Source organism: Oncorhynchus kisutch, unplaced genomic scaffold (assembly GCF_002021735.2).
Source record: "Oncorhynchus kisutch isolate 150728-3 unplaced genomic scaffold, Okis_V2 scaffold1849, whole genome shotgun sequence".
Taxonomy (NCBI): Eukaryota; Metazoa; Chordata; class Actinopteri; order Salmoniformes; family Salmonidae; genus Oncorhynchus; species Oncorhynchus kisutch.
The window spans coordinates 18,765-42,468 of record NW_022263794.1 but is presented as its reverse complement, the minus strand read 5'-3'; the positions used below and the strand labels follow the sequence as shown (position 1 = coordinate 42,468).

At 45.3% G+C, this 23,704-nt stretch overlaps 1 protein-coding gene across 1 annotated transcript in view; it reads right to left on the bottom strand.

Annotated features, from left to right (window-relative positions):
• Positions 1–1,061: 1,061 nt before the first annotated feature.
• LOC109881569 (ATP-binding cassette sub-family C member 9) overlaps positions 1,062–23,704 on the bottom strand; it is a gene marked incomplete at its 3' end in the record, with an annotated part of 36,922 nt that continues 14,279 nt past the window's right edge. Inside the window, 18 exon segments of the mRNA XM_031819106.1 lie at positions 1,062–1,100; positions 1,103–1,168; positions 3,737–3,815; positions 6,256–6,386; positions 11,992–12,112; positions 13,182–13,292; positions 13,608–13,710; positions 14,468–14,560; positions 14,778–14,935; positions 15,934–16,003; positions 16,851–17,014; positions 17,186–17,541; positions 17,632–17,734; positions 18,017–18,142; positions 18,378–18,515; positions 20,218–20,298; positions 20,488–20,572; positions 22,500–22,601. Coding sequence (XP_031674966.1) covers positions 1,062–1,100; positions 1,103–1,168; positions 3,737–3,815; positions 6,256–6,386; positions 11,992–12,112; positions 13,182–13,292; positions 13,608–13,710; positions 14,468–14,560; positions 14,778–14,935; positions 15,934–16,003; positions 16,851–17,014; positions 17,186–17,541; positions 17,632–17,734; positions 18,017–18,142; positions 18,378–18,515; positions 20,218–20,298; positions 20,488–20,572; positions 22,500–22,601 — 2,126 coding nt within the window.

Genomic DNA, 23,704 nt, shown 5'->3' with positions numbered 1-23,704 from the left:
CATCATCTTAGCTAAAACTCCCGCAGCACACAGCCAGAGGGGATCCTCAGTCACTACCACACTATCTCGTACTACAACTGTTCCACTGGGTCTAATGATGTGGCAATGCTTAACCATGGTGAGGCATCTATAGTAGCTCTGGCTGTCTCTCTCTAACTGCCATCGGCACAGTGTTATTGTAGGACCAATCACCCAAGGCCTCTGTTCATGTAAACATCACCATGGCAACGGCTGGCTCAACGCACAGTCCTCTCACTTACTGCCACATTGGATGGGTCGTTATTTCTTATCAGGACGAGAACGTCTTTCTAAATAAACACCACATGCTCTTTGTGTTTTATAACAAACACAGCAGCTCAGTTATCTGCTAATACTCCAAACATCTTCAAGCTGTGGTACTACAGAGAGAGAGAGAGAGAGAGAGAGAGGGAGAGGGAGAGAGAGAGAGAGAGAGGGAGGAAGAGAGAGGGAGAGAGGGAGAGGAGACTATCCAATGTCCTGGGAGCAGGATGAACTTTCATGACGTCTGCTGAGGAGTTTCATATTTTAACCAAACAAACATTTGTTTAGCTTCATTTTTACTTCATAAAGTCAACTGAATTAGGCCCACTGTTACTGTTCTGTTATTGTCTTCTGAACAATATATCATAGTACACTAAAGTAGTTTTCTACCCGTTTGTAGGCAGACGGTTATCTGTTCAACTCCCTAAACCACAACACTGTAGTCCTCATGGCAGTCGCTGTGTGGAAACAAAGGTGGCAATGATTATACATTGATTATAATCTACTGATCTATTTCTCCACTGAGAGACATGAGGAAGTTACTGTTTATTATAATGTGTCTCTTATGTCAGCTTCTGGGCACGTTCCTGTGTGCATATCTGTGATTGTCAACAGCCAGAGCACGTGGTCCTGACCCAGTATCTGACCCAGTACACACCGGCTCACACACACACTGACTGGCTCTCACACAGACACACACACACCTGGTTCTTCACTGCACGTACAGTGTCCTGGGTAAGGGTTCTAACATTCTAAGGTTCTACACGTAGCCGACGTACCGGATGATCCGCTGAACAGCACCGGGTCCTGGAGGATATGGACAGACGAGACCTCAGGGTCTGGAGGGGCAGCTTACAGATGTCTATACCATCAATGATGATCCGCCCTGAGAGGAGATGCAGAGAGAGAGATACAGACAGAGAGAGAGAGATACAGACAGAGAGAGAGAGATACATACAGATATACAGACAGAGATAGAGAGATACATACAGAGAGAGAGATACATACAGAGATACAGACAGAGATAGAGAGATACATACAGAGAGAGAGAGATACATACAGAGATACAGACAGAGAGAGAGAGATACATACAGAGATACAGACAGAGATAGAGAGATACATACAGAGAGAGAGAGATACATACAGAGTTACAGACAGAGAGAGAGAGATACATGCAGAGATACAGACAGAGATAGAGAGATACATACAGAGAGAGAGAGATACATACAGAGATACAGAGATAGAGAGATACAGACAGAGACAGAGAGAGATACAGACAGAGACAGAGAAAGATACAGACAGAGAGCGAGAGAGATACAGACAGAGACAGAGAGAGAGAGATACAGACAGAGATAGAGAGATACAGACAGAGACAGAGAGAGATAACAGACAGAGACAGAGAGAGAGATAGACAGAGAGATACAGACAGAGAGAGAGACAGAGAGATACAGACAGAGAGAGAGAGATACAGACAGACAGAGAGAGAGATACAGACAGAGACAGAGAGAGAGAGACAGACAGAGAGAGAGATACAGACAGAGAGAGAGAGACAGAGAAAGAGAGATACAGACATAGAGAGAGAGAGAGATACAGAAAGAGAGAGAGATACAGACAGAGAGAGAGAGAGAGAGATACAGACAGAGACAGAGAGAGATACAGAGCCGAGAGAGAGATACAGACAGAGAACAGAGAGAGATACAGACAGAGACAGAGAGAGATACAGACCGAGAGAGAGATACAGACATGAGAGAGAGAGAGAGATACAGAAGAACAGAGAGAGAGAGAGAGATACAGACAGAGAGAGAGAGAGAGATACAGACAGAGAGAGAGATACAGACAGAGAGAGAGAGAGAGATACAGACAGAGAGAGAGAGATACAGACAGAGAGAGAGATACAGACAGAGAGAGAGAGAGAAGATACAGACAGAGACAGAGAGAGAGATACAGACAGAGAGAGAGACATAGAGATACAGACAGAGAGAGAGGCATCAAGCAAATATGGCCTGGTTGTTGATGCCATTCTGTTCTGTATATTGTAGAAGATTACACAAGTAAGCTGAACATCACTGTTTATCATTAACTCACTGAAGATATTTCACGTTTCCCCTCTATTTATTGAGTCTATTTCTGGGGACATTATCTTCCCAAGAATGTCCACTGGCGAGTCTATTAGAACGACTACAGTCAACATCGTAGTGTTCAAGCTCGCTCCCTCTGCCTTTATAAGGGGACACTGGTAACAAATATGTGTCTTAATTCATTGTTAAGTAAAATACATTTGTCTGCGGCAGCAGTGCTCGTGTGGAAAAAGAGAGCATGTTGGGTTTGGGTGAAAGATGGGTTTGTCTGAATCGGCTGACTAGGAGTGGTGTAAATAAAAAGATTATTCAGAGGAAAACCTGAATATTATCATATGGTTGTTTATCAGTGGATTCTGACAAACTGATGTTCAACGTAGGAAAATAAATCCAGAACATTATGTTTTGATTATTCTATTTATGACATTTGGCCAGAGGCTGGAGATATGCATACTAACAATAACAGGCCCCCTGCAGAAAGTTGTGTACAAAGGACAACTAAATATGACATCATCAGAGGATGTCAGGATGACAGTGACCACAGGGCCGTACTGTGTAAACAGAGGAAACTAAAGGGAGGCTATGGATTTCAGCAGAGGACCTATTTCCCTTTATCAGATGAGAATAAACACAAGCTCCACTCAAACTAACTATCATATTATAAGCCTCCCTCTGACTTTTGAATGGGCACTTTGGGACAGGAAAGTCAAGGAAACAGTTTGACCTTTGGTGTCAGCGTTTGGTTGCAGTCACCATAGTTATGTTATGTCCACTAAACACTTCACTACTGAAAAAGAGTCGGGGAGGACTGTGAGGTGGACTGTGAGGTGGACTGTGGGGAGGACTGTGGGGAGGACTGTGAGGTGGACTGTGGGGAGGACTGTGGGGGAGGACTGTGAGGAGGACTGTGGGGAGCACTGTGGGGAGGACTGTGAGGAGCACTGTGAGGTGGACTGTGGGGAGGACTGTGGGGAGGACTGTGAGGAGCACTGTGAGGTGGACTGTGGGGAGGACTGTGGGGAGGACTGTGAGGAGCACTGTGGGGAGGACTGTGAGGAGCACTGTGAGGTAGACTGTGGGGAGGACTGTGGGGAGGACTGTGAGGAGGATTGTGGGGAGGACTGTGAGGAGGATTGTGGGGAGGACTGTGAGGAGGATTGTGGGGAGGACTGTGAGGAGGACTGTGAGGAGAATTGTGGGGAGGATTGGTGGGGAGGACTGTGAGAGGGTTTTGTACAACCACTTCTTTCAATCTACTGTAAAATAAAACCAGACAGTCACTATGAGGTAGCTGTGTAACGAGTGCTAGACCTGAGCATCAAGGCTCCTGTCCACAGTTTCAGAGACCTTCTACACCTGAATCACAGGAGACTAACCTTCAAACACGTCGACCATATTGAAGAAGGCCAGAGAGAGGGAGGACTTTCCACTTCCTGTGCGTCCACAGATGCCCACCTAGAGAGAGGAGAGGGAGAAGAGGGATTAGTTATTAAACCGTCATTTCACGCCAGTGGGAGACACAATCTGTCACAGCTTGGCCCTCTACTCTCAGGAACAAGACTAGGAGGTTTTCCTCACAAGGTAAGTCCTACAGAAACTTTAATTTAACAGTACATTACTGTAAAGTTTACAGTAACATAGTGTCCCTTTTTTCAGTAACTAACAGGCAACTGGCTGGCAGTAAATGACCTTAAAAACAACAGGATTGTATTTTTTACAGTGTAGTTACTGTAAAGATGGAGCTACAGCTACCCATAAACAAGCAGTCAGCCTCACATACAACCACAATACATTACTGTTCTTAGATACAGTTCCACACTCACGCTTTCTCTCATTGGTCAAAGACACCACACACACACAGCCAGGCCTCTCTACTAAGGGTGTATATCCCCAGATTTAAGATGTTTGAGTATATGAGGATTACTGTGATACCTAAACTGAGTCAGATTTAAAGGGGAATACAGGGTGGTTGTAGAAATTGAGGCTCAGCAGGAGACACTAAAATCATCATGATCTTCCAGACATAATATCAGCCCTGGAATGCTTATGAGACACAGTCACAGATACACAGATAGAGAGATCCCTAATATCCAGCCCTGCTTATAGAGCACTCACAGATACACAGATAGAGAGATCCCTAATATCCAGCCCTGCTTACAGAGCACTCACAGATACACAGATAGAGAGAGATACCTAATATCCAGCCCTGCTTATAGAGCACTCACAGATACACAGATAGAGAGAGATACCTAATATCCAGCCCTGCTTATAGAGCACTCACAGATACACAGATAGAGAGATACCTAATATCCAGCCCTGCTTATAGAGCACGGAGTCAAAGAGCGATACTAGAACACCTACTTCAGTCCTGGTGTCAAGACTTCAGTCCTGGTGTCAAGACTTCAGTCCTGGTGTCAAGACTTCTGCCGCAGTTGGTCCCTCTCCTTGTTCGGGCGGTGTTCGGCGGTGTTCGGGCGGTGTTCGGGCGGTGTTTGGGCGGTGTTCGTGGTTGACGTCACTAGTTTCTTGCCGCCGCCGATCCACTTTTCATTTTCCATTTGTTTTGTCTTCATTGTACACACCTGGTTTCCATCCCATAATTATATGTTCCTTATTTAACCCTGTGGTTCCCCCCTGGTTTTGTGCGTGTTTGTTCGTTGTAAGTTGGTCTGTATTTGTGAGCTTGATTATTTTCCTTCTTGGAATATTTGTTGTTTTGAGTAAAGTTAGGTGAATTACTCATCTCTGTATGCTGTGCCTGACTCCGCCTTACCTGCTACACCGAGACGCCTTACACCTGGCTATGAACCCAGCATGAACGAACACACCTGATTCAACAAGTCAAGGGCTCCATGAACTACTCAATCAGTTGAATAATGTGTGTTGCAGTGGAGGCTGCTGAGGGGAGGACGGCTCATAATAACGTCTGGAACGGAGTGAATGGAATGGCATCAACCCATGTGTTTGATATGTTTGATACCATTCTACCTATTCCACTCCAGCCGTTACCACGAGCCCGTCCTCCCCAATTAAGGTGCCACCAACCTCCTGTGGTGTGTTGGTACTGGGCTGGATCAAAAGCCTGCACAACCCGTGTCTCTCTAGGACCAGGACTGAAGAACACGGTCTCAGAAGGAGTTCTAGTAGCTCTGTATCTCTGATTCTCTGCTCTGGACTGAATATCTCTCTCTACCTGTGTATCTGCATTCAGGCTCCTCACAGCAGAAGTGAAGCAGCCTCATCAGTCAGGTCAGATAGCAGGAGTCTGCTGAGGTACAGTAACACTGCCCTGAGAGAACGGACATGTGTGTGCAGAAAGTGGTAAGACGCACGCCACACAGAGTCGCCGCGACCAACTAGTCCGTTTCTTCACTACGTGTCAACTCACCGTTGCGTTTAGACACAGGGCTGTGATTCAAACAGAAAGTAAACGTCTGCTTGCTTTTCACTGCTTTCACTGCGTTCAAATGTGATCTTTATTCAGCGATATAGTCAGGAACAACGTGTGATGTCACAGTTGCATTAAGGGAGGGCTCTGTGAGTGGGTGTGACTTAGCTTCTGTCCGGGGTTGCTTAGCTCCCTAAAAGTGATCTTTATTCAGCGATATAGTCAGGAACAACGTGTGATGTCACAGTTGCATTAAGGGAGGGCTCTGTGAGTGGGTGTGACTTAGCTTCTGTCCAGGGTTGCTTAGCTCCCTAAAAGTGATCTTTATTCAGTGATATAGTCAGGAACAACGTGTGATGTCACAGTTGCATTAAGGGAGGGCTCTGTGAGTGGGTGTGACTTAGCTTCTGTCCGGGGTTGCTTAGCTCCCTAAATGTGATCTTTATTGAAGCTACAGCAACAATGTTCCATCTCACAGTTGCTTTAAGACACAGGGCTGTTACTTACCTTCTGTCCGGGGTTGATGTAGGCATTGACGTGTTTGAGGACAGGTTTCAGAAGGGGGTCGTAACGGACACACAGATCCTGGATCTTTATCTCTCCATGCTGGGGCCAGTCCTCGGGGACCTGGGTGGTATCTGGAAAGAACACATATAGTCAACCATTAACAAAACATGAATGAGATGTGTAATTATATACTGTGGTCACACACAATAACTAGGGTTAGCAGTTTTTCCTTGACAGGAACAGAAAAACTCTGGGCCCTAGTTATAGCCTACGGCACAATAACACATACAGTAGTACATCCAGGACAGTCATACAGTAGGACATCCAGGACAGTCATACAGTAGAACATCCAGGACAGTCATACAGTAGAACATCCAAGACAGTCATACAGTAGAACATCCAAGACAGTCATACAGTAATGAATTTGGGGACAGTCATGCAGTAGAACATCCAGGACAGTCATACAGTAGTGAATTTGGGGACAGTCATACAGTAGGACATCCAGGACAGTCATACAGTAGGACATCCAGGACAGTCATACAGTAGGACATCCAGGACAGTCATACAGTAGTAAATTTGGGGACAGTCATACAGTAGGACATCCAGGACAGTCATACAGTAGGACATCCAGGACAGTCATACAGTAGGACATCCAGGACAGTCATGCAGTAGGACATCCAGGACAGTCATACAGTACGACTTCCAGGACAGTCATACAGTAGGACATCCAGGACAGTCATACAGTAGGACATCCAGGACAGTCATACAGTAGGACATCCAGGACAGTCATACAGTAGGACATCCAGGACAGTCATACAGTAGGACATCCAGGACAGTCATACAGTACGACTTCCAGGACAGTCATACAGTAGGACATCCAGGACAGTCATACAGTAGGACATCCAGGACAGTCATACAGTAGGACATCCAGGACAGTCATACAGTAGGACTTCCAGGACAGTCATACAGTAGGACATCCCGGACAGTCATACAGTAGGACCTCCAGGACAGTCATACAGTAGTGAATTTGGGGACAGTCATACAGTAGGACATCCAGGACAGTCATACAGTAATGCATCCAGGACAGTCATACAGTAGTGAATTTGGGGACAGTCACACAACTGACGATGCAGTAAACAGAGGTCTCTTTGTCAAAAGTGGTGCCCTAAGTGCTACTCAGGACCACTCTTGATTCTGTGACCAGGCTCTGGTCTGTTTAGACTGCAGCATTTGGCTACTTCAAAAGTACTCTGTGTTTTACTGCTAAAACCATGCATGCAGTCCTTAAAATAAGGGTTGGTGGTTTTCTCCACCAACCTTAAGGGCTGCGAACGGATGCAGAGGAAACAAAAGGACTAAATGAATCAAAGGGAAGGATGGCAAGATGACAGCTCGTTGCTTGGACAAGATCCACTTATTATCGTTGTACTGCTATCAGGGCCAAACTTTCCATTACGTCACAGTGTAGGAGGACAGCCCACTCTGGCAGGGGTTCTTTGACCACAGGACTCTAGCAGGGCCACGGCTCTAGAGATGGGGGACTCTCTCCTCCCTCCCAACCATCTCTTCCTCCTCCTCTCCTCTCCTCTTCAATCCCACCTCCTCGTTGTTCCACAAGAACTCTCTCCCTCATGCTCCTCCCTTAGTTCTAAATCAAATCAAATCAAATTTATTTATATAGCCCTTCGTACATCAGCTGATATCTCAAAGTGCTGTACAGAAACCCAGCCTAAAACCCCAAACAGCAAGCAATGCAGGTGTAGAAGCACGGTGGCTAGGAAAAACTCCCTAGAAAGGCCAATACCTAGGAAGAAACCTAGAGAGGAACCAGGCTATGTGGGGTGGCCAGTCCTCTTCTGGCTGTGCCGGGTGGAGATTATAACAGAACATGGCCAAGATGTTCAAATGTTCATAAATGACCAGCATGGTCGAATAATAATAAGGCAGAACAGTTGAAACTGGAGCAGCAGCACAGTCTAGCCCTCTTATCTTCCTCCCCCAAGAGACATGACCCCCTTCTCTTCTTTTTTTAACATCGCCATGGCAACAGCACATCACTTAAACTTCGATGCTGCTTTGGAAGGAGACCCGTAACGGGACTATTGTAAACTCCACAGAGACACACTAGAGAAATGATGTTGGAATTTGGGAGGAGAAACACTGTGTCAGGTCGTTCTGCTCCACACTGTAAATCTAAAGACATTACCATACTGTCAGATTGTTGCCCTGTGCAGTTGACTGTTCTACTGCCATGGATTTTTAAATATAGTCCTTATAGATGTGTAGACGCCTAGACTATGTTGAGCCATCCTCGCTGTTACATGTTGGAGAAGACATTTGATAAATGGAAGCTTCAATCAGTGCTTACTTTTCTATATTTATTTAACTAGGCAAGTCAGTTAAGAACAAATTCTTATTTATAATTACGGCCTAGGAACAGTGGGTTAACTGCCTTGTTCAGGGGGAGAACGACAGATTTGTACCTTGACAGCTCAGGGATTCGATCTTGTTAACCTTTGGGTTACTAGTCCAACACTCTAACCACTAGGCTGCCTACCGGCTGCCCCTTTACTAAAGACTCTGTATACAGCCTCACTATTGTTATTCTACTGCTGCTCTTTCATTATTTTGTAGTATTATTTCTTATTTTGTAGGTATTTTTCTTAATAACTGCATTGTTGGTTAAAGGCTTGTAAGTAAACATTTCACTGTAAAGTCTACACCTGTTGTATTCAGCGCATGTGACAAATACAATTGTATTTGATTTGATTTGATCTCGGAACACAGAACCAGATTGTGCAGCACACTGGCCAGCTACAGTCTGTCATGGGTGAGTGCTTAGTTGAGCATCTATGGATTTCATTTTGTGAGGGACTTTTCAAATAGCGTGAGCAGAGATGATGACCATATTTTGAACTGTGTGTTTCAGATTCCATTACTCTGTTCTATTGACTGTGTGTTTCAGCAGGATTCCATTACTCTGTTCTATTGACTGTGTGTTTCAGCAGGATTCCATTACTCTGTTCTATTGATTGTGTGTTTCAGCAGGATTCCATTACTCTGTTCTATTGACTGTGTGTTTCAGCAGGATTCCATTACTCTGTTCTATTGATTGTGTGTTTCAGCAGGATTCCATTACTCTGTTCTATTGATTGTGTGTTTCAGCAGGATTCCATTACTCTGTTCTATTGATTGTGTGTTTCAGCAGTATTCCATTACTCTGTTCTATTGACTGTGTGTTTCAGCAGGATTCCATTACCCTGTTCTATTGACTGTGTGTTTCAGCAGGATTCCATTACCCTGTTCTATTGACTGTGTGTTTCAGCAGGATTCCATTACCCTGTTCTATTGATTGTGTGTTTCAGCAGCATTCCATTACTCTGTTCTATTGATTGTGTGTTTCAGCAGGATTCCATTACTCTGTTCTATTGATTGTGTGTTTCAGCAGGATTCCATTACTCTGTTCTATTGACTGTGTGTTTCAGCAGGATTCCATTACCCTGTTCTATTGACTGTGTGTTTCAGCAGGATTCCATTACCCTGTTCTATTGACTGTGTGTTTCAGCAGGATTCCATTACCCTGTTCTATTGACTGTGTGTTTCAGCAGGATTCCATTACCCTGTTCTATTGACTGTGTGTTTCAGCAGGATTCCATTACCCTGTTCTATTGACTGTGTGTTTCAGCAGTATTCCATTACCCTGTTCTATTGCCTGTGTGTTTCAGCAGGATTCCATTACTCTGTTCTATTGACTGTGTGTTTCAGCAGTATTCCATTACCCTGTTCTATTGCCTGTGTGTTTCAGCAGGATTCCATTACTCTGTTCTATTGCCTGTGTGTTTCAGCAGGATTCCATTACTCTGTTCTATTGACTGTGTGTTTCAGCAGGATTCCATTACTCTGTTCTATTGACTGTGTGTTTCAGCAGGATTCCATTACCCTGTTCTATTGATTGTGTGTTTCAGCAGGATTCCATTACTCTGTTCTATTGACTGTGTGTTTCAGCAGGATTCCATTACCCTGTTCTATTGATTGTGTGTTTCAGCAGGATTCCATTACTCTGTTCTATTGACTGTGTGTTTCAGCAGGATTCCATTACTCTGTTCTATTGCCTGTGTGTTTCAGCAGGATTCCATTACCCTGTTCTATTGACTGTGTGTTTCAGCAGGATTCCATTACCCTGTTCTATTGCCTGTGTGTTTCAGCAGGATTCCATTACACTGTTCTATTGCCTGTGTGTTTCAGCAGGATTCCATTACCCTGTTCTATTGATTGTGTGTTTCAGCAGGATTCCATTACCCTGTTCTATTGACTGTGTGTTTCAGCAGGATTCCATTACCCTGTTCTATTGATTGTGTGTTTCAGCAGGATTCCATTACCCTGTTCTATTGACTGTGTGTTTCAGCAGGATTCCATTACCCTGTTCTATTGATTGTGTGTTTCAGCAGGATTCCATTACTCTGTTCTATTGATTGTGTGTTTCAGCAGGATTCCATTACTCTGTTCTATTGATTGTGTGTTTCAGCAGGATTCCATTACTCTGTTCTATTGATTGTGTGTTTCAGCAGGATTCCATTACTCTGTTCTATTGATTGTGTGTTTCAGCAGGATTCCATTACCCTGTTCTATTGACTGTGTGTTTCAGCAGGATTCCATTACCCTGTTCTATTGACTGTGTGTTTCAGCAGGATTCCATTACCCTGTTCTATTGACTGTGTGTTTCAGCAGGATTCCATTACCCTGTTCTATTGCCTGTGTGTTTCAGCAGTATTCCATTACCCTGTTCTATTGCCTGTGTGTTTCAGCAGGATTCCATTACTCTGTTCTATTGACTGTGTGTTTCAGCAGTATTCCATTACCCTGTTCTATTGCCTGTGTGTTTCAGCAGGATTCCATTACTCTGTTCTATTGCCTGTGTGTTTCAGCAGGATTCCATTACTCTGTTCTATTGACTGTGTGTTTCAGCAGGATTCCATTACTCTGTTCTATTGACTGTGTGTTTCAGCAGGATTCCATTACCCTGTTCTATTGATTGTGTGTTTCAGCAGGATTCCATTACTCTGTTCTATTGACTGTGTGTTTCAGCAGGATTCCATTACCCTGTTCTATTGATTGTGTGTTTCAGCAGGATTCCATTACTCTGTTCTATTGACTGTGTGTTTCAGCAGGATTCCATTACTCTGTTCGATTGCCTGTGTGTTTCAGCAGGATTCCATTACCCTGTTCTATTGACTGTGTGTTTCAGCAGGATTCCATTACCCTGTTCTATTGCCTGTGTGTTTCAGCAGGATTCCATTACCCTGTTCTATTGCCTGTGTGTTTCAGCAGGATTCCATTACCCTGTTCTATTGATTGTGTGTTTCAGCAGGATTCCATTACCCTGTTCTATTGACTGTGTGTTTCAGCAGGAATCCATTACCCTGTTCTATTGATTGTGTGTTTCAGCAGGATTCCATTACCCTGTTCTATTGACTGTGTGTTTCAGCAGGATTCCATTACCCTGTTCTATTGACTGTGTGTTTCAGCAGGATTCCATTACTCTGTTCTATTGATTGTGTGTTTCAGCAGGATTCCATTACCCTGTTCTATTGACTGTGTGTTTCAGCAGTATTCCATTACTCTGTTCTATTGACTGTGTGTTAAACCACATCTTGTGTGTGCACTGTCCAGCTTCTGTCACAAGAGACTCCAGGGTATTGGGAAGCAGCATTTGGTGTGGGAGTGTGTTTAGTTTACCCATGGAGCCTTCGTAGTTCTCAGACTCTGTACTCAGGAAGCTGTTGACCTTCTTGACAGCAGCCATCTGGACCTCTAAGTCAGCCAGGTTCCTCACCACCCAGTTCAGGTAGTTGGTCACCTGGGTAACGGGAGGTAAACACAATATATATTTAATCCATGTTCTATGAAGTGTCCTTACTAGGTATAGAAATAATACTATTATTAATAATACTATTAATTATAATAATTGTTATTATTATTATTCTAATAAGTCTGAGTGGGAGTCTTTTTTGCCCATTGCCTTGAACAATATGAGGTAAACCAAAGGTATTTAATGGTTGAGAAGAATACATAAAAGGCTGATCAGTCAGAAGAGAGTGCTATGGAGAAGAGTCGTGGAAGGGCCATGCTTTCTGAGGAGTGATAAGCCTACAGAAAACAATACTGTGACAGTACAAACAAAGATGGATGCTGAGGACAATACAGCTTCTATTGTTTCACATCTACTGGCAGTGGGAGAGGAAGGACTGTCAACAACACTCCTCTCAGTAATGTGACTGATGCAGTCCTTCTCTGGACAGCTCCATAAATGTTCTACTGAATACGTTGTCTAAACACTTGCTGCCTTGACATCTTGTAACTAAAACTACAATCAGATCCAGGTGAATAAGGGCCTGTTATTAAAAAGATTCTCATTTGATGAAGTTGATCCTGTATGTTGTTTCTGTTCTGTGGGTATATTCATGTTTGTGTGACATTGGGGAGACGTTGTGTCACGGCTTCCTCTCCTTGTTGGGGGCGGCGCTCGGCGGTCTACTAGCCATCACCGATCCTTGTTTCCTTTTCTGTTGGTTTCTCTTTGCTTTTTTCACACCTGGTTTCATTTGCCTTCATTTCTGTGTGTATAATTACCCCTGTTGCCTGCCTAGGTTTGTGGGGGATTATTCGTGTGATGTTGCTCGTTAAGGTTGTGCCTATTTTGTTTCCACGTATTATACCAAGTGTGTATATACTTAGGAGCGTTGTTTTTCCCTCCTTCCGTGAATAAGTGGTTTCTCGGTTGTCGAGGGCGTTTGTTTTTTGGTATTGTTCCTGACCTGTATGTTTGTGGACTTTCCCATTAAATAGCACATCTCGGACATCTCTGCTCTCCTGCGCCTGACTCCTTCACCTACCTCTACACACAATCGTGTAACACGTTGACTCACTGTGAGGGCGTAGGTCAGGCCTAACCCCACCATGCTAGAGGGAAGGCTCTTGCCAGAGCTCCATATTGAGGCTACTGCTGCTGTTAACACAATGACAGCACCCAGGTAGTCCTGAAAGAGAAAGAGAGTCAGATAAGATAGTTAGAGGGAGAGACAGAGAGAGAGAAGTTGTGAATTCAACACAGCATTTAGCTCTAATCTCAAAAAGTAATTTCTTCAAATTTTGCAGCTCAGTGTGATAAGAAACCAGGGAGTATTGTGTTACTCAGGGAGTATTGTGTTACTCAGGGAGTATTGTGTTACTCAGGGAGTATTGTGTTACTCAGGGTGTATTGTGTTACTCAGTAAGATACCATTAGTATTACAATAGTCCCATATCTTCTTAATAATGTCATGGTTGAATCATGGACATGAATGTGATCTCACCGTTCTGACCTCCAACCAGCGATTGGCAGCAGAGAGGAACAGGTAGGCTGTGTTGTTGGTATCTGTCAGCTCCAGCATCTTCTGCTTGAATCGAGATTCATGTCTGAAGAACAAATGGAAAATAAATATAGCTAATACCTACCAGATTATTTCCCATGTGACCAGGTTTGAACCCGGCGTCTAGACTGTGTTCATCCGTACGTCTCCAGGTCCCAGTCCTGGTTATGGTTCATAGAACCACCTCCGTTAGACAAACACTGAAGTGGGATTGTTTCAGGACTGGACTAACGTGCCTGATGATGTGAGTTGGACCATGGCTGCTACATAGCTAAGTGACATCTAACATTGGACCAAGAGAGAAAGAGAGAGAAGCCACGGTGCTGCCAAGATGAGGAAGTCTTCAGGGAGGAAGAGGCTGTGTGAGGGGTAGTAACCGTGAGAGCTGTTTAATGTTGGATTACCACGATTCTGGGGAAAAGGAGGAATGTTCGTGAACTGTTTAGAGTGGGGTACATGTCATTCTGGATCAAGAGAAAGATTTGGGTTTGTGATGTCCTCCTTCCTCCATGAATGAATGGTTCTGGATGGGTTGGAAGACCTCTAGATGGGATTCAAGTTGTTCACACTAATATTACATATACGCAAAGGAATTAACCTCCAGTGTCAACAAATCCACCACTTTGTTTCGCGTTTCGGATCGCTAAGTACAGTGTCACTGCCTTCCTAAAACCTATAAGTGCTTCTTGAGTATGTTGTGTAACGATGCTCTGGGCTTAAATTTCCACTCTGTCACACGTGTGTGTGCGTGTGTGTGTGTGTGTGCCTGTGTGTGTGCATGTGTGTGTGTATGGTACACTGGCCTGAATGCTCGGATGGTGGTGAGTCCCTCTGCAGTCTCAGAGAAGTGGCAGAGCAGAGGAAGCTGGGTGGAGTCATCTAAGTCCTGAAGGTCCCTGAGAGAGAAAATGAAGAAAAGTCTGGACAATGTGGAAACAGAGACGAAAAGCATAGTATAACACAATGACAGCGCCCAGGTAGTCCTGACAGAGAGAGACAGATAAGATAGTTAGAGGGAGAGAGAGAGAGAATTTGAAGTTGTGATGCTGTTGTGATACTGTAAAAGGAAACTACATTGAGCTGAAATGGACTAGGTCTGCCCAGTGAACTCACTTTGAGGCGACCCGGAAGTACTTCTGTATAAAGTAGAAGGACACAGCCAGAGGAATCAGAGCGATGAGGAAGCTTGGGGTGACGAACGCTATGACCCCGATGGCTGACAGGCAGAGCAGAGTGGAGCGGGTCAAAGACTCCAGGGTAGGAGGGATGTGCTGGAGAAAGGGAGGATAGAAAGAGGGGGGGGGGGTAGAGAGAGAGGGGGGGGATAGAGAGAGAGGGGGGATAGAGAGAGGGGGGGGGAGAGATAGAGAGAGAGAGGGGGGAGGGGGATAGAGAGAGAGAGAGAGGGGGGGGGGGGGATGGATAGATAGAGAGAGAGAGAGAGAGAGAGAGAGAGAGAGAGAGAGAGAGAGAGAGAGAGAGAGAGAGAGAGAGAGAGAGAGAGAGAGAGAGAGGGGGGGGGGGGGGGGGAGAGAGGGGGGAGGAGAGGGGGGGGGAGAGAGAGGGGGGAGAGAGGGGGGGAATAGAGAGAGGGGGAGAGAGAGAGAGGGGGGATAGAGAGAGAGGGGGGGGAGAGAGAGAGAGAGAGAGAGAGAGAGAGAGAGAGAGAGAGAGAGAGAGAGAGAGAGAGAGAGAGAGAGAGGGAGGGAGGGAGGAGATAGTATCTTGTCAGTGCTACATTTCTGACCTACGCTCTGGACCTCAATGTCGTCCTCTTTAACAATCTGAGGTCACCTGAGGGACGTAATATAATGACGTGGGACATTGACTCATCTCAACAATGGGCTAATTCTGACGCCTGCAAATGACTGGCAAACTGTTAATATTTGTGTGAGCTGTAATCTTAAGGCCACTCAGGGCAAAGCCCAGCTGGAGAGCAGCACTGGAGTCTGTCCAATTACACCATGGCCAAAGACAGATCCTTCATCAGACAGCTTCATGAGTAGAGGATTCCCACAGTACTCATTTAAATCTTTGGCATTTGGTGGTCGCTCTTATCCAGAGCGACTTACAGGAGAAATGAGGGTTTAGTGCCTCGCTCATTGGCACATCGACAGATTGTTCATCTTGTCGGATGTGGCTTTGAACCAGCGACCATTTGGTTACTGTCCCAACACTCTTAACCACTAGGGTACTTTACCCTAATACTCTTGACTGAAATAAGTCAACAGATCAATCTACTGAGGGTGAACATCCTTTTCAGAATCACCTGATCTATGATGTTGGTGTCAGCTGAGAAACGGTTCAGGATCTGGCCCAAGGGGGTCACGTCAAAGAATCTGAGAAGAGATTCAAAATATATATTATTTCAAATATTAGTCTGAAAAAATATATAAAATGTGACTTTTTAAAATGATTAATAAATTATTCAACACATTCTTTCTGGTTCAACTATTCAGTTCCCTTCTATTTCAACACGGATGATGTCATAAAGAGTATAAGAATCTGTGTCGTGGGTACCTGACAGGTGAGGTTTGTCGTGGGTACCTGACAGGTGAGGTGTGTCGTGGGTACCTGACAGGTGAGGTGTGTCGTGAGTACCTGATAAGTGGGGTGTGTCGTGGGTACCTGATAGGTGAGGTGTGTTGTGGGTACCTGATAGGTGAGGTGTGTCGTGGGTACCTGATAGGTGAGGTGTGCCGTGGGTACCTGATAGGTGAGGTGTGTCGTGGGTACCTGATAGGTGAGGTGTGTCGTGGGTACCTGATAGGTGAGGTGTGCCGTGGGTACCTGATAGGTGAGGTGTCGTGGGTACCTGATAGGTGAGGTGTAGTGGGTACCTGATAGGTGAGGTGTCGTGGGTACCTGATAGGTGAGTTGTGTCCTGGGTACCTGATAGGTGAGGTGTGTCGTGGGTACCTGATAGGTGAGGTGTGTCGTGGGTACCTGATAGGTGAGGTGTGTAGTGGGTACCTGATAGGCAAGGTGTGTCGTGGGTACCTGATAGGTGAGGTGTATCGTGGGTACCTGATAGGTGAGGGGTGTCGTGGGTACCTGATAGGTGAGGTGTGTTGTGGGTACCTGATAGGTGAGGTGTGGCGTGGGTACCTGATAGGTGAGGTGTGTCGTGGGTACCTGATAGGTGAGGTGTGTCGTGGATACTGATAGGTGAGGTGTCGTGGGTACCTGATAGGTGCGTGGATGATCTTGTTGAGCAGGTTGTGGTGCAGGTTGGTAGCAGCAGACAGACCCAGGAACTCCACAGTCAGAGAGGTGATCAGACACAGGGCTATCCCCGCTCCACACAGGATGATAAACACTGGCACATAGTAGGAGTCAGGCAGACCAGCCTAGTAATCACATAATACACCACAAAGACACATATTAGGAATCAGGCTGACCAGCCTAGTAACCACATAACACACCACAAAGACACATTCTGTCAGATATCAGGATTTCAACAGGCCTTACTCACTTCCACTAACACTGAGTACTGGTTGTGAAAGGTGTTCATATCTCACCGCTGAGTTTGTCCGATTGGAGAAGACAGCTGCTGCAGAGGCATTGACAAAGTCTCCTGTAACATTTCCAAAGTCTGGGGCATATCCATTAGCATCGTCAATAGCAGTCCCATTGACTGGGCCATCGCCATTAGCAGTCCCATTGACTGGGCCATCGGCATTAGCAGTCCATTCGGCCAGCCAGTAGTCGATGGCGACCATGACGGAGTGTTTCAGCAGCTTGGAGAAGACCATGAGGAAGACCATGAGGAAGCCACCAGAGGACAGGTACTGCCAGCACACCCTCCACGGGATCTTAGAGCGCCGACTGGTGGTCGTCGACATGTTGTCGTCCTCTTCCTCCTCCTCTTCCTCCTCTGTCAGGGACGAGAGAAGGAGTGATTATTGTCATATGTCGTAACAGAACTTAACTTGTATGAGCTACAGTGTTTGACAATGCATTTCACCTTCTTCGTCATCGTCGACCTGGTTCTTGGCCTCTCTGGAGTAGAAAGCTCTTCTCAGGGTCTTCCTCTCCAGAGCAGTCTGACAGTTATCAATCTCAGTGTCCTGCAGTACAGATACAACTGTTGTTAGGTTGGTTGGCAGGTAAATTAGCTACACTACACATTTCAGACCAGAGGAGGCTGGTGGGAGGAGTTATCGGAGGACAGGCTCATTGTAATGGCTGGAATAAATGGAATGGTCTAACACGTTGTTTCCATGTGTTGGCTCCGTTCCATTTATTCCATACCAGCCTTTACAATGAGCTCCTACACGTCCTCCTATAACTCCACCCACCAGCCTCCTCTGTTACAGTCTGTCAGTAGGAGAGTAAGAAGTGAATATGACCTTCTCTAGTTCCTGGTCCTGTCTGTTCATCAGGGTCTTCCAGTGTTCATACAGCTCTACATCATGAGTCTGGATGTCCTTCAGAGTGCCTTCCCTCAGCACTGAGCCATCCTTCATGGCTATGATCTGGGACACAGAGAGAACCGTGTAAAACCAGGACCCTTATAAACAAACCGTCTCAGGGTAGGAATGCTGATCTAGGATCAGGTCCCCCCGCCCCGTCCGTGTCATACTCTTTATTCTGATCTAAAAGGAAAAACGGATCCTGTATCAGCAGCATTCCTACTCTAAGATGCTTTATGAATACAGACCCAGTGCAAACGGTAGAGAGGAATCCACACCAGACTGTTGAGATGCTCACCCAGTCAGCGTGGATGAGGTACTGCAGTTTGTGTGTGACCAAGACCACGGTGCGTTTATCATCCTGTAGGAACTTCAGGATGCCCTCCTGCATCAGGTGGTCACTCAGGTGGATGTCCAGCGCTGAGAACGGGTCATCCTGAGGGTAAAGGTCAGAGATCAGGGGTCAGAGGCAACATGGACGATCCAATCAGATCAGAGCGTATTGGAGTGAAAGACTGTGGATTTAATTATGTTTTTTTTAACAGGAGATCATCCTTTATTCATATTAAGTTACAGCACGTTTAATTCACAGGTCTCAGATGATCTCAGGACATACAGTCAATCAAACCTAGTTCCCAGAGGACCCCGGAACCTGAATAAACACCAATGTATTACCCTAGGATGACTTAGTCTTTATACTGTACAGCACTGAGACACGTAAACAGTCCTGAGGGCAGAAGGTCTGAGATCATCAGACACAGCATGATAGACACCTCATTAGGAGACAAGACGTCATAAAGACGTACTTCGCTAATAGATGTTGTTTCTAGCTGGGTGTTCACTCTGCAGTCCCATTGTGTATTAATACAGCACTTTAGAGTGCTATTTCCTTATTTGGCACATTTGTCCGTGTGAGCTGAGCTTCGTATGGAGGAACGTGCCCGGTCCTATCCCACGACAGCCAGAGAGGCTGTATCAGGGGCGGAGGTTAGACATCTAATTAACAGTTGCCACAGGAAATGATGTGGGAACACAAACACATGATGACATCACACAGGAGTAGGAAGAAATGGGATGTAGATGTACATAGAGTTGTCTGTAGCAGCGAGAGACGGGAAAGTGTGTGTGTGTACGTGTGTGTGTGCGTGTGATTGTGTGTACGTGTGTGTGTACGTGTGTGAGTGTGTATATGGCTAGCCAGGCCAGATGGCAGAGCAGAGGGATGCCTGTAAACATGGTATGGTTACAAGAGAGGCCTGCGGACAGAGATCCATCCCACCTGCTGCTCCTCCCATTCCCATACAGAGGGAGGCTGGCTGGCCCTCCCTGGATCTCCCTGGCTGGCCCTCCCTGGATCTCCCTGGCTGCCTCTGAAATCACACCCTATTCCCGATATAGTTCATCCTTACTCACACACTGTCCCAAAAGCAGTGTACTGTTAGGGAATAGAAAAGGGTGTCCCTGTCTTTGGCTCTATTTGGCTCTCTCTGGAACACCTAGAGAATACCCTAGAACACCTAGAGAACACCCTAGAACACATAGAGAACGCCCTAAAACTACAAGAGAACACCCTAGAACACCTAGAGAACACCCTAGAACACATAGAGAACGCTCTAAAACACCAAAAGAACCCCCTAGAACACCTAGAGAACACCCTAAAACACATAGAGAACACCCTAAAACACATAGAGAACACCCTAGAACACCTAGATAACACCCTAAAACACATAGAGAACATCCTAGAACACATAGAGAACACCTAGATAACACCCTAGAACACATAGAGAACACCCTAGAATACCTAGAGAACACCCTAAAACACCTAGAGAAAACACCCTAAAACACCATAGAAAAGAGAACACAGAAAACACTGTGGAATACCTAGAGAACACCCTAGTACACCCTAGAACACCTAGAGAACACCTAGAGAACACCCTAGAACACAAAGAGAACACTCTAGAACACCTAGAGAACACCCTAGAACACAAAGAGAACACTCTAGAACACCCTGGCTCTGTCTGACTATTCTGAGAAGCCATCCTTGAGGGAGAGCTTCCAGCCTCTTCCAGTGAACTCAACAGGAAATGGATCTTCTATTGAAGTCAATAGATAAAGCACTTTATCATTCATTGACTCACCAGGAAGACGATGTTGGTGTTCTGGTAGAGAGCCCGAGCCACACATATCCTCTGCCTCTGGCCTCCACTCAGGTTGATCCCCTGGGAGAAAAACACACTGTTAAGAAGAGTAGCCAGGTACACAAGGAATCTGACACAAATCACTGTTCACTACTAGTTCTTGGTATATGTCATTGTGTCTGAGGTAAGAGATGGGGCTTGTGCTTAAAAAAAGTACTGAGGTGATTATAATAATGTAATAATGTAATAATTTAGCCAGTGTTTCAGTACCCTCTCTCCGATCTCCGTCTGGTCTCCGAAGGGCAGGAGGTCTACATCAGGCTGCAGGGAGCAGGCATCAATCACAGTCTTGTATCTGAGACACACAGCAGGGCATCAGACTGACAACACCCTCTATTAAGACACAGTTAGAAACATGGCTGCCTTGGAAACTAAGGGATTCAACAGCACAGGAAAAAAGTCGTCATTAGAGAAGAGATATAAGCCAGCATCAGCCTCAAGAAGCATCAAGAGTGATAGCAATCTGATGGACCATCTAATTAGTGTCATTAGAAGTACATCTCAGCTGATGCAAGACCAAGTGAATTAACCAAACACAAACATTGGTCTAGTCTTAATTACATTGATGAATGGTGTTGAGGAGCAGCAGATAATACAGTAGAGAAGAGTAGAGTAGAGTAGAGTAGAGTAGGGTTGAGTAGAGTACAGTAGAGTAGAGTAGAGTACAGTAGAGTACAGTAGAGTACAGCAGAGTACAGTAGAGTACAGCAGAGTACAGTAGAGCACAGTAGAGTAGAGTACAGTAGAGTACAGCAGAGTACAGTAGAGTACAGTAGAGTACAGAAGAGTACAGTAGAGTACAGTAGAGTAGAGTACAGTAGAGTACAGCAGAGTACAGTAGAGTACAGCAGAGTACAGTAGAGTACAGTAGAGTAGAGTACAGTAGAGTAGAGTACAGTAGAGTACAGCAGAGTACAGTAGAGTACAGTAGAGTACAGCAGAGTACAGTAGAGTACAGCAGAGTACAGTAGAGTACAGTAGAGTAGAGTACAGTACAGTACAGTACAGTACAGTAGAGTAGAGTACAGTAGAGTACAGTAGAGTAGAGTAGAGTACAGTAGAGTGGCGTACAGTAGAGTACAGTAGAGTAGAGTACAGTAGAGTGGCATACAGTACAGTAGAGCAGAGTACAGTAGAGTACAGTAGAGTACAGTACAGTAGAGTACAGCAGAGTACAGTAGAGTACAGTAGAATACAGCAGAGTACAGTAGAGTACAGTAGAGTAGAGTACAGTAGAGTACAGCAGAGTACAGTAGAGTAGAGTAGAGTAGAGTAGAGTACAGTACAGTACAGTAGAGTACTGTAGAGTAGAGTACAGTAGAGTACAGTAGAGTAGAGTACAGTAGAGTACAGTACAGTACAGTAGAGTACAGTAGAGTAGAGTTCAATAGAGTAGAGTAGAGTACAGTAGAGTGGCGTACAGTAGAGTACAGTAGAGTAGAGTACAGTAGAGTGGCATACAGTACAGTAGAGCAGAGTACAGTAGAGTACAGTACAGTAGAGTACAGCAGAGTACAGTAGAGTACAGTAGAGTACAGTACATTAGAGTAGGGTACGGTAGAGTAGGGTACAGTAAAGTAGGGTAGAGTAGAGTACAGTACAGTACAGTAGGTTAGAGTAGAGTAGAGGAAAGTACTGTAGAGTAGGTTAGAGTAGAGTACAGTAGAGTAGGTAAGAGTACAGTACAGTACAGTAGGTTAGAGTAGAGTAGAGTAGAGTACAGTAGATTAGGGTAGAGTAGAGTACAGTACAGTAGGTTAGAGTAGAGTAGAGTAGAGTAGAGTACAGTACAGTAGGTTAGAGTAGAGTACAGTACAGTAGATTAGGGTAGAGTACAGTACAGTACAGTAGGTTAGAGTACAGTACAGTAGGTTACAGTACAGTACAGTACAGTACAGTACAGTACAGTACAGTACAGTACAGTACAGTACAGTAGAGTAGAGTAGAGGAGAGGAGATGAGAGTACAGTAGAGTAGCTTAGAGTACAGTACAGTACAGTAGAGTAGGTTAGAGTACAGTACAGTAGGTTAGAGTAGAGTAGAGTTAAAGTAGAGTAGAGTAGAGTGGAGTAGAGTACAGTAAAGTAGAGTGGAGTAGAGTACAGTACAGTACAGTACAGTACAGTACAGTACAGTACAGTACAGTAAAGTAGAGTAGAGTAGAGTAGAGTGGAGTAAAGTAGAGTAGGGTAGAGTAGGGTAGAGTAGAGAGTGGTGTTTTACCTCTGTTTGTTGAAGGGACTGCCAAACGTGATGTTATCCTCCACGGTGGCATTCAGCAGCCAAGACTTCTGGGTAGCGTAGCCCACAGAGTACCTGTTCTTACTGAGGCATTATGGGAAATGGAGGCAGAAGAGAGAGAGAGAGCTCAAACTACAAACATGGCGGTAGGGTAGGGGGTAATCTTTGAGACGTCAACATTGAGGCACATCAAGCGGTGAGTGGGGGAAGTGGGTTTAGGTTTCTAACACAGGTTAATGATGAGCTGGAAGAGTTGAACCAAAATAACAACAATGTGCTGGGAGTCCAGTTTGTTGATCTTGTTGGATGTGCAGCAGAACTACCCAAAGAACTACCCAAAGGATATGCTTGAGGATAAGAGCATTATGTATCTGAAGGCACAGTGCTTTGTGTACCATTGTGTACCAGTGTTCCCACCACCATATGTTAGCCTTAGCTGTTATTAATGGCTGAGTAATTGTACGATATAAGAGAAAGAGAGAATGAAGACGTTAGCTATGGGTCATGCACACTAACCAGGATGTTGGTCTCTTTGTGTACTGTATTCCTATTGTCTCCTGTTGAAAACATACTGTGGAGGCGAATCCACAGTGTCAAAATATATCTCTATCCTTTTAACTGCCTTTTCAGTCAGTTACTTCAGACCCAGACTCCCAGCATGGAAGCACACAAACACTCCACGACTCACTCCACGACTCACTCCACGACCAGCTAGTAACAACTCAATGATCACCATGACTGAGGAATGGAGGGGTTGAGGGAGGGATATAGGGAATGATGGCAGGGGAATGGAGGGATTGAGGGAGGGATATAGGGAATGATGGCAGGGGAAGGGAGGGATTGAGGGAGGGATATAGGGAATGATCGCAGGGGAAGGGAGGGATTGAGGGAGGGATATAGGGAATGATCGCAGGGGAAGGGAGGGATTGAGGGAGGGATATAGGGAATGATGGCAGGGGAATGGAGGGATTGAGGGAGGGATAGAGGGATTGAGGGAGGGATATAGGGAATGATGGCAGGGGAATGGAGAGATTGAGGGAGGGATACAGGGAATGATGGCAGGGGAAGGGAGGGATTGAGGGAGGGATATAGGGAATGAAGGAGGGATATAGGGAATGATCGCAGGGGAATGGAGGGATTGAGGGAGGGATATAGGGAATGATGGCAGGGGAATGGAGGGATTGAGG